The sequence below is a fragment of the Ranitomeya variabilis genome, chromosome 5 (genome assembly GCF_051348905.1).
Source record: "Ranitomeya variabilis isolate aRanVar5 chromosome 5, aRanVar5.hap1, whole genome shotgun sequence".
In the NCBI taxonomy this organism is placed as follows: Eukaryota; Metazoa; Chordata; class Amphibia; order Anura; family Dendrobatidae; genus Ranitomeya; species Ranitomeya variabilis.
The window spans coordinates 556325119-556337706 of NC_135236.1; the positions used below are offsets into that span (position 1 = coordinate 556325119).

Consider the following 12588-nt stretch of genomic DNA (forward strand, 5'->3'; position numbering starts at 1 on the left):
AAAAAAATGGGCTGGTCAGGAAGTTGAAAACAGGCTTCGGGGTGAAGGGATTAAAGGGAACCTGTCACCCCCAAAATCAATGGTGAGGTAAGCTCACCATCATCAGGGGCTTATCTACAGCATTCTGTAGTGCTGTAGATAAGCCCCCGAAGTTACCTGAAAGAGGAGAAAAAGAGGTTAGATTATACTCACCCAGGGGCAGTCCGGTCCGATGGGTGTCTCAGGCCTGGTCCGGAGCCTCCCATCTTCATTCCATGACGTCCTCTTCTGGTCTTCACGCCGCGGCTGCGGCGCAGGTGTACTTTGTTGAGGGCAGAGCAAAGTACTGCAGTGCGCAGGCGCCGGGCCTCTCTGACCTGTCCCGGCGCCTGTGCACTGCAGTAATTTGCTCTGCCCTCAACAGGGCAGACAAAGTACGCCTGCGCCGCAGCCGCGGCGTGAAGACCAGAAAAGGATGTCATGGAATGAAGATGGGAGGCTCCGGACCGGACCTGAGACACCCATCGGACCGGACTGCCCCTGGGTGAGTATAATCTAACCTCTTTTTCTCCTCTTTTAGGTAACATCAGGGGCTTATCTACAGCATTACAGAATGCTGTAGATAAGCCCCTGATGACGGTGAGCTTACCTCACCATCGATTTTGGGGGTGACAGGTTCCCTTTAACAACAAAAAATAAGCATCACAATAATAACATACAATGCAGCGAGTGCCCTTATGTGAATACACTTAACAGCAACTGCAAAATTATAAAATTGGCAAAAAAATGGGCATCAAAGTGGGCTCCGAAGGGCATTAATCATAGGGTTAAATGACTTTGGGCCACTGATATCACACTACACACATACAGAACAGGGAGCCCCACATCAATACCAGGTCTCTCCAGCCTGGCCCAAATGGGTTCTGGGCATCAGAACTGACATCAAAGTAGGCAGACAGTCGATTTTCACAATTTGAATAAGTATTTTTCGGACTATAAGACGCACCGGACCATAAGACGCACCCCCAATTTTCAGAAGGAAATAAATAATGTGTCAAATGGGAGTCCGTCTTACAGTCCGAATTCAGCTTACCGGGGAAGGGATCGGCACAGGTGGAGGAGTGGTTACAGTAGTTACTTTGATGCCCAGAACCCATTTGTCAGTTGCCTTCCCTACCTTGTGTCTACTCCTTCTGCTCTGCTCCCGTCCCGCATCCTGCGGCTCTGCTCCTGGCCCGCACTCTGCGGTTCTGCTCCTGTTCTGCACCTTGCGGCTCTGTTCTGCTCCTGTTCCGCACCCTGCGGCTCTGCTTTGCTTCTATTCTGCACCTTGCGTCTATGCTCTGCTTGCGTTCCGCACTCTGCGGCTCTGCTCTGCTTCAGTTTTGCACCCTGACGCTCTGCTCTGCTCCTGTTCCGCACCCTGCTGCTTTGCTCCTTTTCTGCACCTCGCGGCTATGCTCTGCTCCTGTTCCGCACCCTGCGGATCTGCTCCTGTTCCGCACCCTGCGGCTCTGCTCCTGTTCTGCACCCTTGCGGCTCTGCTCTGATCCTGTTCTGCACCTTGCGGCTATGCTCTGCTCCTGTTCTGCACCTTGCGGCTCTGCTCTGCCTCCTGTCCCGCATCCTGCGGCTCTGGTCGCCGCAATCTGCGGCTCTGCTCTGATTTGCTCTGCTCTCCGCAACCTGCGGCTCTGCTCTGTTCCAGTCCCGCCTCCTGCGGCTCTGCTCTGTACTCCGCATCCTGCGGCTTTGCTCTGCTCCCGCTCCGCACCCTGTGTGTCTTTGTCCTTCTAGTCTGAACTGGTTCTTTACAGTTCCTGTCCTTCTAGTCTGTACTGGTTCCTACCTGCTCCCTTATCCTACTTGTACCTGCCTGTGTTCATGCTCTACCTCTTACGTTCCTGATTCCTCCAGTCTGTTCCTTGCCCGTCTGCCTGCCAGAGTGCCTGCCGTGCCCGTCAGAGTACCAGTCTTGCCCATCCGTACTTGCTCTCACCAGTCACTAGTGTTCCGTCCCCCAGTGGGCTCAGATGCTACAGCCAGACACCACCCTGGAGTGGTACCTGGCAGCTACCTGCCGCACAAGCCTGACCTCACCACTAGAGGCTCCAGTGAACACCAAGGTAGCTGCTTAGTCACGCCCCTCCAGGGTAGTCTGGTTTGTGGCACAGTGGGGCCACAATCCTCGCTCGCGCCACCCTGTCAGGGAGCGAACATTACAAAAATGGGCTTTTTGCCCACTTTGATGCCCAGAACCCATTTGGGCCAGGCTGGAGAGACCTGGTCTTGATGTGGGGCTCCCTGTTCTGGATGTGTGTAGTGTGAGATCAGTGGCCTAAAGTCATTTAACCCTTTGATTAACGCCCACTTAGATGCCCATTTTTGTGCCAGTTTTATCATTTTTGCAGCTGTTGTTAAGTGTATTTACATCAGGGCACTCGCTGGATTGAATGTTATTATTATGATGCTTATTTTTTGTTGTTAAACCTATAAAGAACAGAAAAGAAAAAATTGCCGAATAAGAAACTGATGAATAAGAAACCAACTTCATCCTGGTACAAGAAGTGGCGCTTTATGGCTGGATCCCTGGGAATGAGACGGAACAAGCGTATGGCCTCATGTAAAAGGCAGTGAGCGCCGACTGATGCCAGACCTCTCCGCCCGGTCCTGTCCTCCCTGCCCGGTCTTGTCTGCCCGCTCCTGTCCTGTCCTCCCCTCCCGGCCCTGTCCTGTCCGCCCGGTCCTGTCCTGTCCGCCCGGTCCTGTCCGCCCGCTCCAGTCCTCCCCGCCCGGTCCTGTCCTCCCCGCCCGCTCCTGTCCGCCTGGTCCTGTCCTGTCCGCCTGGTCCTGTCCGCCTGGTCCTGTCCTGTCCGCCCACTCCTGTCCTCCCCACCCGGTCCTGTCCTGTCCACCCGCTCCTGTCTGCCTGGTCCTGTGCGCCCGGTCCTGTCCTGTCCGCTTGGTTGCGTCCGCCTGGTCCCGTCCTGTCCGCCCACTCCTGTCCTCCCCGCCCGGTCCTGTCCTGTCCGCCCAGGGCCGCATTTGCCACTAGGCACTTGAGGGCACGTGCCTAGGGCGGGGCGACGCGGGGGGGGGGGGGCGGCACCTGAGCAGGTATGTGTTTTTTTTTTTTTTTTTAATAGAGTGGTCATTATACAGTATGGAGCATCATGTGTGGCCATTATAAAGTATGGAGCATTGTGTGTGGCCATTATACAGTATTGAGCATCATGTGTGGCAATTATACAGTATTGAGCATCATGTGGGGTCATTATACAGTATGGAGCATCATATGCAGTCATTATATAGTATTGAGCATCATGTGGAGTCATTATACAGTATGGAGCATCATGTGTGACCATTATACAGTATGGAGCATCATGTGTGACCATTACACAGTATGGAGCATCATTTGTGGCCATTATACAGTATTGAGCATCATGTACGGTCATTATACAGTATGGAGCACTGTGTGGTCATTATACAGTATGGAGCATCGTGTGTGGCCATTATACAGTATTGAGCATCATGTACGGTCATTATACAGTATGGAGAACTGTGTGGTCATTATACAGTATGGAGCACTGTGTGGTCATTATACAGTATAGAGCATCATGTGTGGTCATTATACAGTATGGAGCATCATGTGGGATCATTATACAGTATGGAGCACTGTGTGGTCATTATACAGTATGGAGCATCATGTGTGGCCATCATACTGTATGGAGCATCATGTGTGGCCATTATACAGTATTGAACATCATGAGGGGTCATTATACAGTATGGAGCACTGTGTGGCCATATTTGTTTTGGTTATAATTATTGTATATGAAACAGTGTGATCAGCAGTGCTAAATGGGTGTGGTTGGGACTTGGCTATAGGTGTGACTAGTTGTGAAATGGGTGTGATCAGAGGTGTGGCCTAAAATTTGCTACGTGCGCCGCAACCTTTATACCTCTTTCCCTTCAAGAGTTGGGAGGTATGGTACCGCATTTGCCAGATCACAGCAAGTGTCGCAAATCCCATAGGGAATGAATGAGGCCGAACGCAGTGTTGCCGTAAGTGATCCGTTACGCGGCACCTGCAGAAAAAACTGCCCGATCTGCTGCAAAAGGCGACTTTCACATCAGCGATTCTTGCCAAAGTCACTGCCGATAGTGTCATACTCACCAAAGGGGGAGGCAGCACTAAAAGTGCCTAGGGCAGCAGAAACTCTAAATATGGCCCTGTGTCCGCCCTATCTTGCAGTTCCCACGTAGGTCGTGTTTATGACAGTGATGCAATTGTTTCATAGAGACCAATAATGACTTTTATTATGTAGGTCAGTGAGTCACGGTGGCAGCATTGTATGATCACGTGTTGGAGCCATAAAGCGGATGACATTCCCCACCGGCGATACCTCAGATACACGTCCGCCAGGCCCCTCCCCCACACAGGCCGCGCCCACCGGTGAGAACACGGCATGGCAGAGGTCCCAGTCCTCAGGTCGGTGACGTCAGCACGCCAGTCATTGTTTGAGCAGGTGAGGGAGGAGCTTGGTGTGGAGGTGGTGTGTGCCGGCAGGAGCGGCCAGTACGGTGTAGTCACCGCCGGCGGAGGACGGGAGCAGCATGTTACCCTCTGTGCTGCGGAGATGGCTCAACAGACCCAAGGTAAGGGGCGCTCGGCTCCACGCGGCGTAGTACGGGGGTCCATATGTTCCCCCTGTAGTCCGTGCAGCTGCGTGTTGGTTACTGACCACATGGCATAGCGGGATACAAAGAGTTAAGGTGTCCTGAACAGAAGGCAACACTTGTAAAACCGGTCCTGGGATGTGAAAGCAGTCAGGACCCCTCCCCAGTGCACTATGCGGAGGGCTGGGTGCTGCCAGGCGACGTGCCCAGGGGAAGGAGGGCATGGAGAAGGGAGCTGGTAGAGATGGCTCCGATCTCTGTAAGGAAGTGTATAAAGGGGATCCCATCGATCCCATCCGGAGTCTCCAGAATACACCATTCCTCAGCTGTGTAAGGGAGTGTATAAAGGGGATCCCATCCGGAGTCTCCTGATTACACCACTCCTCAGCTGTGTAAGGGAGTGTATAAAGGGGAACCCATCCGTAGTCTCCAGAATACACCACTCCTCAGCTGTGTAAGGGAGTGTATAAAGGGGATCCCATCCGGAGTCTCCAGAATACACCATTCCTCAGCTGTGTAAGGGAGTGTATAAAGGGGATCCCATCCGGAGTCTCCTGATTCCACCACTCCTCAGCTGTGTAAGGGTACCGTCACACAGTGCAATTTTGATCGCTACGACGGCACGATCCGTGACGTCGCAGCGATCGTATGATTATCGCTCCAGCGTCGTAGACTGCGGTCACACGTTGCAATCACAGCGCTGGAGCAATGCCGAAGTCCCCAGGTAACCAGGGTAAACATCGGGTTACTAAGCGCAGGGCCGCGCTTAGTAACCCGATGTTTACCGTGGTTACCAGCGTAAAAGTAAAAAAAACCAAACCGTACATGCTCACCATCTGATGTCCGTCCGGTCCCTTGCCGTCCGCTTCCTGCTCTGACAGATCCGGCCGTACAGTGAGAGCAGAGTGCAGCAGTGACGTCACCGCTGTGATCTGCTCTCACTTTCCGGCCGGCAGACAGTCAGAGCGGGAAGCGGACGGCAAGGGACCGGACGGACATCAGATGGTGAGCATGTACGGTTTTTGTTTTTTTTTACTTTTACGCTGGTAACCACGGTAAACATCGGGTTACTAAGCGCGGCCCTGCGCTTAGTTACCCGATGTTTACCCTGGTCACCAGCGAACGCATCGCTGGATCGCTGTCACACACAACGATCCAGCGATGTCAGCGGGTGATCAAGCGACGAAAGAAAGTTCCAAACGATCTGCTACGACGTACGATTCTCAGCAGGATCCCTGATCGCTGCTGCGTGTCAGACACTGCGATATCGTAACGATATCGCTAGAACGTCACGAATCGTGCCGTCGTAGCGATCAAAATTGCACTGTGTGACGGTACCCTAAGGGAGTGTATAAAGGGGAACCCATCCGGAGTCTCCTGATTACACCATTCCTCATCTGTGTAAGGGAGTGTATAAAGGGGAACCCATCCGGAGTCTCCAGAATACACCATTCCTCATGTGTAAGGGAGTGTATAAAGGGGAACCGATCCGGAGTCTCCAGAATACACCATTCCTCATGTGTAAGGGAGTGTATAAAGGGGATCCCATCCGGAGTCTCCTGATTACACCATTCCTCATGTGTAAGGGAGTGTATAAAGGGGAACCCATCCGGAGTCTCCTGATTACACCATTCCTCAGCTGTGTAAGGGAGTGTATAAAGGGGAACCCATCGGGAGTGTATAAAGGGGATCCCATCCAGAGTCTCCTGATTACACCATTCCTCATCTGTGTAAGGGAGTGTATAAAGGGGATCCCATCCGGAGTCTCCTGATTACACCATTCCTCATCTGTGTAAGGGAGTGTATAAAGGGGAACCCATCCGGAGTCTCCTGATTACACCATTCCTCATGTGTAAGGGAGTGTATAAAGGGGATCCCATCCGGAGTCTCCTGATTACACCATTCCTCAGCTGTGTAAGGGAGTGTATAAAGGGGATCCCATCCGGAGTCTCCTGATTACACCATTCCTCAGCTGTGTAAGGGAGTGTATAAAGGGGATCCCATCCGGAGTTTCCTGATTACACCATTCCTCAGCTGTGTAAGGGAGTGTATAAAGGGGAACCCATCCGGAGTCTCCTGATTACACCATTCCTTATCTGTGTAAGGGATTGTATAAAGGGGAACCCATCCAGAGTCTCCTGATTACACCATGCCTCATCTGTGTAAGGGAGTGTATAAAGGGGAACCCATCCGGAGTCTCCTGATTACACCATTCCTTATCTGTGTAAGGGATTGTATAAAGGGGAACCCATCCAGAGTCTCCTGATTACACCATGCCTCATCTGTGTAAGGGAGTGTATAAAGGGGAACCCATCCAGAGTCTCCTGATTACACCATGCCTCATCTGTGTAAGGGAGTGTATAAAGGGGAACCCATCCAGAGTCTCCTGATTACACCATGCCTCATCTGTGTAAGGGAGTGTATATAAAGGGATCCCATCTGGAGTCTCTGATCTATGGAAGGAAAGAATGGGGAGCCCACTTTTAGGGTATGTGTCCACATTCAGGATTGCATCAGGATTTGGTCAGTATTTTACATCAGTATTTGTAAGCCAAAACCAGGAGTGGGTGATAAATGCAGAAGTGGTGCATATGTTTCTGTTATACTTTTCCTCTAATTGTTCCACTCCTGGTTTTGGCTTACAAAAACTGATGAAAAATCCTGACCATATCCTGATGCAATCCTGAACGTGGACACATACCCTAAGTGTCTATCCATAGTCGCTTGAATCTCATAATTTCTTATCTACAGTTGTGCCCAAACGTTTTGAAACTGACGCACATTCTGCTTTGCTGCTTCAGTGTTTATAGATGTTTTATTCAGATGTTTCTGTGGTTACTGAAGTGCAATTAGAAGAATTTAAGTTTTTACTTTTATTGACAAATACGTCACGTTTATGCAAAAACTCAATATTTACAGCGCTAATTTATTTTTCAAGACTGCTGCCCTTCGCCCTGGTATGCTGGATATCCGTTTATTGGCCAGATTCTGACTGATGGCAACCCAATCTGGTCTAATCCGTACTTGGACTTTCACAATTTCTGTGTTTGTACATCTGCTTTAGAGGATTAACCACAGGTTATCAATGGGGTTCAGAACTGGGGAGAGTCCTGGCCATAAACCTGAAGTTTCAATGTTTTGTTCAGAGAGCCACTTGGTTATTACTATTGCCTTGTGACAGTGCTACATCATGAAGTTTCTCTTGGAAGACTTATAGATTCCATTCCGTATCAATGACAGTGATCTTAGGCAAAATTGTGTGTGAGCCCACATATGGATGGATTTCTGTTGGTAACTTCTTTTCAGACTGTTTGGACAACTAGAAGAATAAAAGGTGATCACTACCATGAGTCCTTTGTCATTCCAACAGTAAAGCATCCAGAGACCATTTATGTGTGAGGTTGTTTTTTGTCCTTCAATTTTGCCTAAGATCACTGCCATGAATAAAGAATGGGATCTGGACATCCCACCCACAAGAGCAACGTCTTCCCAACAATCCAGGAGGAATTTGGTGATGTACATGGCTTTTTCCAGCATAATGGAGCACCAGCTCACTAGGCAAAAGTGATAACGAAGTGACTTGGTGAACAAAACATTTACTATTTTGTGTCTCTAGCCAGCGAATTCCCCAGATCTCAATCCCATTAAGATCTTGTGGTCCATTTTGAAACAGTGGGTGAACTAACAAAAAAACATAGAAATTGTGATGACCTCTGATTAGACAAGTTTTCAAAATAAGGGTCGACAGACACTGTGAAAATTAAATGACCGATAATTCAAAGCTTGTACGCCAGAACATAAAAAGCTTTGAGGAGTCACATAATTTTGGCGTAACTGGCTGCTGGGCTGAAATTCTGTAACTTTTGGCATCCTGGCAGCATTTTCGCCTATCTCTGACAACAGCCGTTCGTCATTCTTGATGAGCGGTGACGTCCACTACGTCACTAATCGTGGTGGTTATTGGTTTTCTGAGTAATGTTCTGTCGCACTGAATGCATTTGGACAATCGTCAAGATCGGCTAGCAGCTTCTTCTACAATTGCCGACCAATGATGTCTGAGACTTGTTTTATCAGAAACGAGTGCGAAGACGCTGCAGGCCATGCTAGCAGGTATATGCCACACAGGCTCCTCGCAGTACCATGCAGCCTGATGTTGTGTTAAATGGCACATTTATGTGGAGTCCTTCATGAGGGAGCATGCTCTCCATACCAATCTCTCCTGTTCTCATTGCATCCAAAACAAAAGCGGGTGTCATCACTAAAGAGGTTAGGCTTCCATGCCTTCTTGCTCTGAAACGTGACCATTTTTGTGAATGGAGGCATGGAGTCAATTGAACCTCTGTAGTTGGATAAATGGCTTGTAGCACAATGTTGTGCAAACACCATCTGGTGGTTGTGTTCACACTGATGCCTTAGCTTTGTACGTGACATCTAATTGTACAGGAAGGATCACGATGTTCCTTTCTTCAAATCTGATAAGACCATGTGGGCAGTGCCATGAAGAGGCCTTTATGAATGATGTCACACCAATCCTACTCGTAGCACAATGGTTTGGTGTGCCTTGATTTACAGTAACCTAACCCTTTTAGACTTGATTCCAGGTACATGAACAGCTCAGCTTTAGGCCTCATTCAGAGATCAATTTTTTTTTATCTACGAGTGTTATAAAAAAAAAAATTTTTTCACGGGTGGCACAGTACTTATGATGGCCTATGGGGCTGTGCACGTCACGTTTATTTATTTTTCCTTGGATCAATTGTTCCATGCAAAATGGCAGCTATATCTGACATTGATTCCAGTATTGGATCAAAATCGGCAATGTGAAAGAACTTGCCTGCATTCAGATGTCGTCCATGTGCTGTCTGTTTTTTCACTGACTTTTCCCTAGAAGGCCAAGCAACTCTCTCCCACCCCCCATATCAGTGGGGAAAAAACTGAATCTGGCCAAACATTGATGAAAATCTGACACTCCATCTGTTTTTCTCGTACGTCAAAAAACCTGGATGAGATTTCATTAATTCGGGGGGTGGACCCAGTAGTATGGCCCTTCTTACCATGGTCTCAGGTACTATTTGGAACAAAACTGCTTTTTGCTCGTGCTACTGTGAGCAGCCTGCGTGGTATAAAGGTGTTAAAATGGCACAGGGAGCTGCCAACAAAGGCTCTTGATGATTTCTGTGCATTCAGCGTGGCAGAACGTTCCTCAGACGGCCATTGATAACCTGCCAAAGTGTGTATTTCTCCATGTGGTGTTAATACTCCATACTGAATAAATCAAGATGGGTGTTTCTTGTGTACAACTTAGTGTATTGTCATTTTTATTGATCTTGTGATTTACGTAATTCAGCAACTTTTCCATCTTGGTATTTAACATGCAATTTAATTGTTGAGATGTGTCCATCCAGAGTCTGCGGCTTCATCATGTTTACCACACATCGCATTCTGCCCACAAGGTCACTGACTAATTGTGAGCTAGTGTTGCCATTGTTATACTGCAGATGCTGTAATGCAGCGGGGTTGGTTCAGTGTGACAGATGGTGACCACTGGAAAAGTTCACAGCAAACGTGTCTAATGTCCACATTCATACAGTGTACAGCATGCGGTATCCTCCGGATCGCAGGCGGGAAACAACAGTCCATAAATGCGTCCGGTTGCCGAGGGCGACTGCACCACCGTATCACGCTGCTGGGTGCCAGGAGTTCGCTCTGCTTGGCTCTGTGTTGCAAACTCCAAACTGACACACCCAACCCTTTGCTGCAGGGGTTTTAACTAGCAACCTGTGACTGTAGGCCACATGGAAAACCCAGCCGGGGGAGGAAACGGACCGCTCTACTACCTTCTAGTAGTCCGTTTCAAAAATAAAAGCCCATGGCAGGTTTTCCTACATCTGCCCTGGACAAATAGCTTGTCCAAGACTAACGGTCACTTTCATTCTGCGTTGCAATCACAGCTATGCCTGTGACTGCAATGCACTCCTGCGGCCTCAATACACTTCTGTGCGCATCCTGGGGGACACATAGTGACCCTCACATATAACACTTGTCACTGCCTCACAATGCCTTCGACCAGGAATTGCAAGATCTGACCCAGCAGTGGATCTGCATTTACCTTCCCTGATTCTGTCTAGTCTGTTATATAAACCATTGTTGGACTGGAATGTCAAGGGCCCACTGGCAACATTGTTTCTGGGGGCCCACTGTTCAGCTACATGCAAAAATAACCTGACTTGCAGCACAGCAACGTATGCGTCTATATAATAATTAACTGGGTAGTTTGTTTTGTGAATAGTGTTGAGCATTCCGATACAGCAAATATCGGCCGATACCCGATATTTGCTGTATCGGAATTCCGATACCGAGTTCCGATATTTTTGCGATACTGGAATCGGAAGTGTGCGGTGCGTATGGTTCCCAAGGTCTGGAGGAGAGGAGACTCTCCTTCAGGCCCTGGGATCCATATTCATGTAAAAAATAAATAATAAAAATAAAAAATATTGATATACTCACCCCTCCAGCGGACCCTGGCTCTTAGCAGTGTAACCGGCAGCCTCTGTTCCTAAGAATGCAGGGAGTGAAGGACCCTCGATGACGTCGCGGCTTGTGATTGGTCGCGTGACCGCTCACGCGACCAATCACAAGCCGCGACGTCATCGAAGGTCCTTCACTCCCTGCATTCTTAGGAACGGAGGCAGACACTTGGACCGGTGAGAGCCGGGGCCGCCGGACGAGTGAGTATATCAATATTTTTTATTTTTATTCTTTATTTTATACATGAATATGGATCCCAGGGCCTGAAGGAGAGTTTCCGATATTTTGTGTCCCATTGATATGCATTGGTATTGAGTATCGGCGATATCCGATATTTTTTTGGATATCGGCCGATCCAATCCGATACCGATACCTTTGCATATCGGAAGGTATCGTTCAACACTATTCGTGAATGATTAGATTTTACCTTTGTAGTGAATCGGCACTGCTCGTTTTGGAGGGACCACTCCTTCCGTGAGGACCACAGGGAAATGACCCATGTCATGTTGGACCCCCTCCAAATTGTTCCTGCCATATTAGATTTGTGTGTGTATGTATATGATCATTGAGGTTGTTGGCTTCAGTGATGTGAACCTAGAAAAATGCTCCAGCACACTAAGTGCTGAGAGGGGTTAGTCATGCATGGTAGGTCACATGCACAGGTTCAGTATTTGTAACCAAAAACCAGGAGTGGGTGGAAATTACAGAAGTTGCGCATGTGTTTCTATTACACTTTTTCTATTTGCTCCATTCCTGGTTTTGGCTTACAAATACTCAAGGAGAGTTGAACCCTGTACCTAAATAAACCAGTGTAAGATTTAAAGAGCCAGCATTCCTGTGTCTACCTGTACGTGCAGCCGAGTGAACCAATCTAACACAATATATTCTATTTTTACACATTCAAGAAAAAGGTGTCAGTGAGCCCTTAGCACTATTTTGATGATCCATTAGACTACATGTTCAGTAAGAAGGCAAAGAAATAAGAAATGTGACCCCATCTCACTAAATTAAATTCCTGGAATTTTACAGAAAATCTATCTTGGTGTCATTATTTCGGGCAATTACCCATTACTTTTTCTCCCTTGCACTAGGAAGTGGTTTCTTAGAATCAAGCCATCAGATGTGCACTGCATATGCCAGACAATGTGAGACCCCAGTCTGAAACGCCTCCTTTGGTTAGAAAACTACATAAAAAACCCTTAACATCATCCCCGTGTCATGCTTGTGAAAAGTGAGTTAGCCGGAACCTAAAGATCTGCACACAGGAGTGCATCGGTGTATTTGCCAAAACATGTCATTGTTGACTGTTTATACGCAGACAAACTTTGCACCTTAAGGTACCTTCACACTAAGCGACGCTGCAGCGATATCGACAACGATGCCGATCGCTGCAGCGTCGCTGTG

The 12588-nt window shown here is 48.4% G+C and overlaps 1 protein-coding gene across 1 annotated transcript in view; it reads left to right on the plus strand.

Moving 5' to 3' along the window:
• Positions 1–4461: 4461 nt before the first annotated feature.
• Positions 4462–12588, plus strand: part of LOC143776499 (lateral signaling target protein 2 homolog) — a 41584-nt gene continuing 33457 nt past the window's right edge. Inside the window, exon 1 of the mRNA XM_077265946.1 lies at positions 4462–4635. Coding sequence (XP_077122061.1) covers positions 4594–4635 — 42 coding nt within the window. The 5' untranslated portion in view covers positions 4462–4593. The remainder of the gene's footprint in view (positions 4636–12588) is intronic.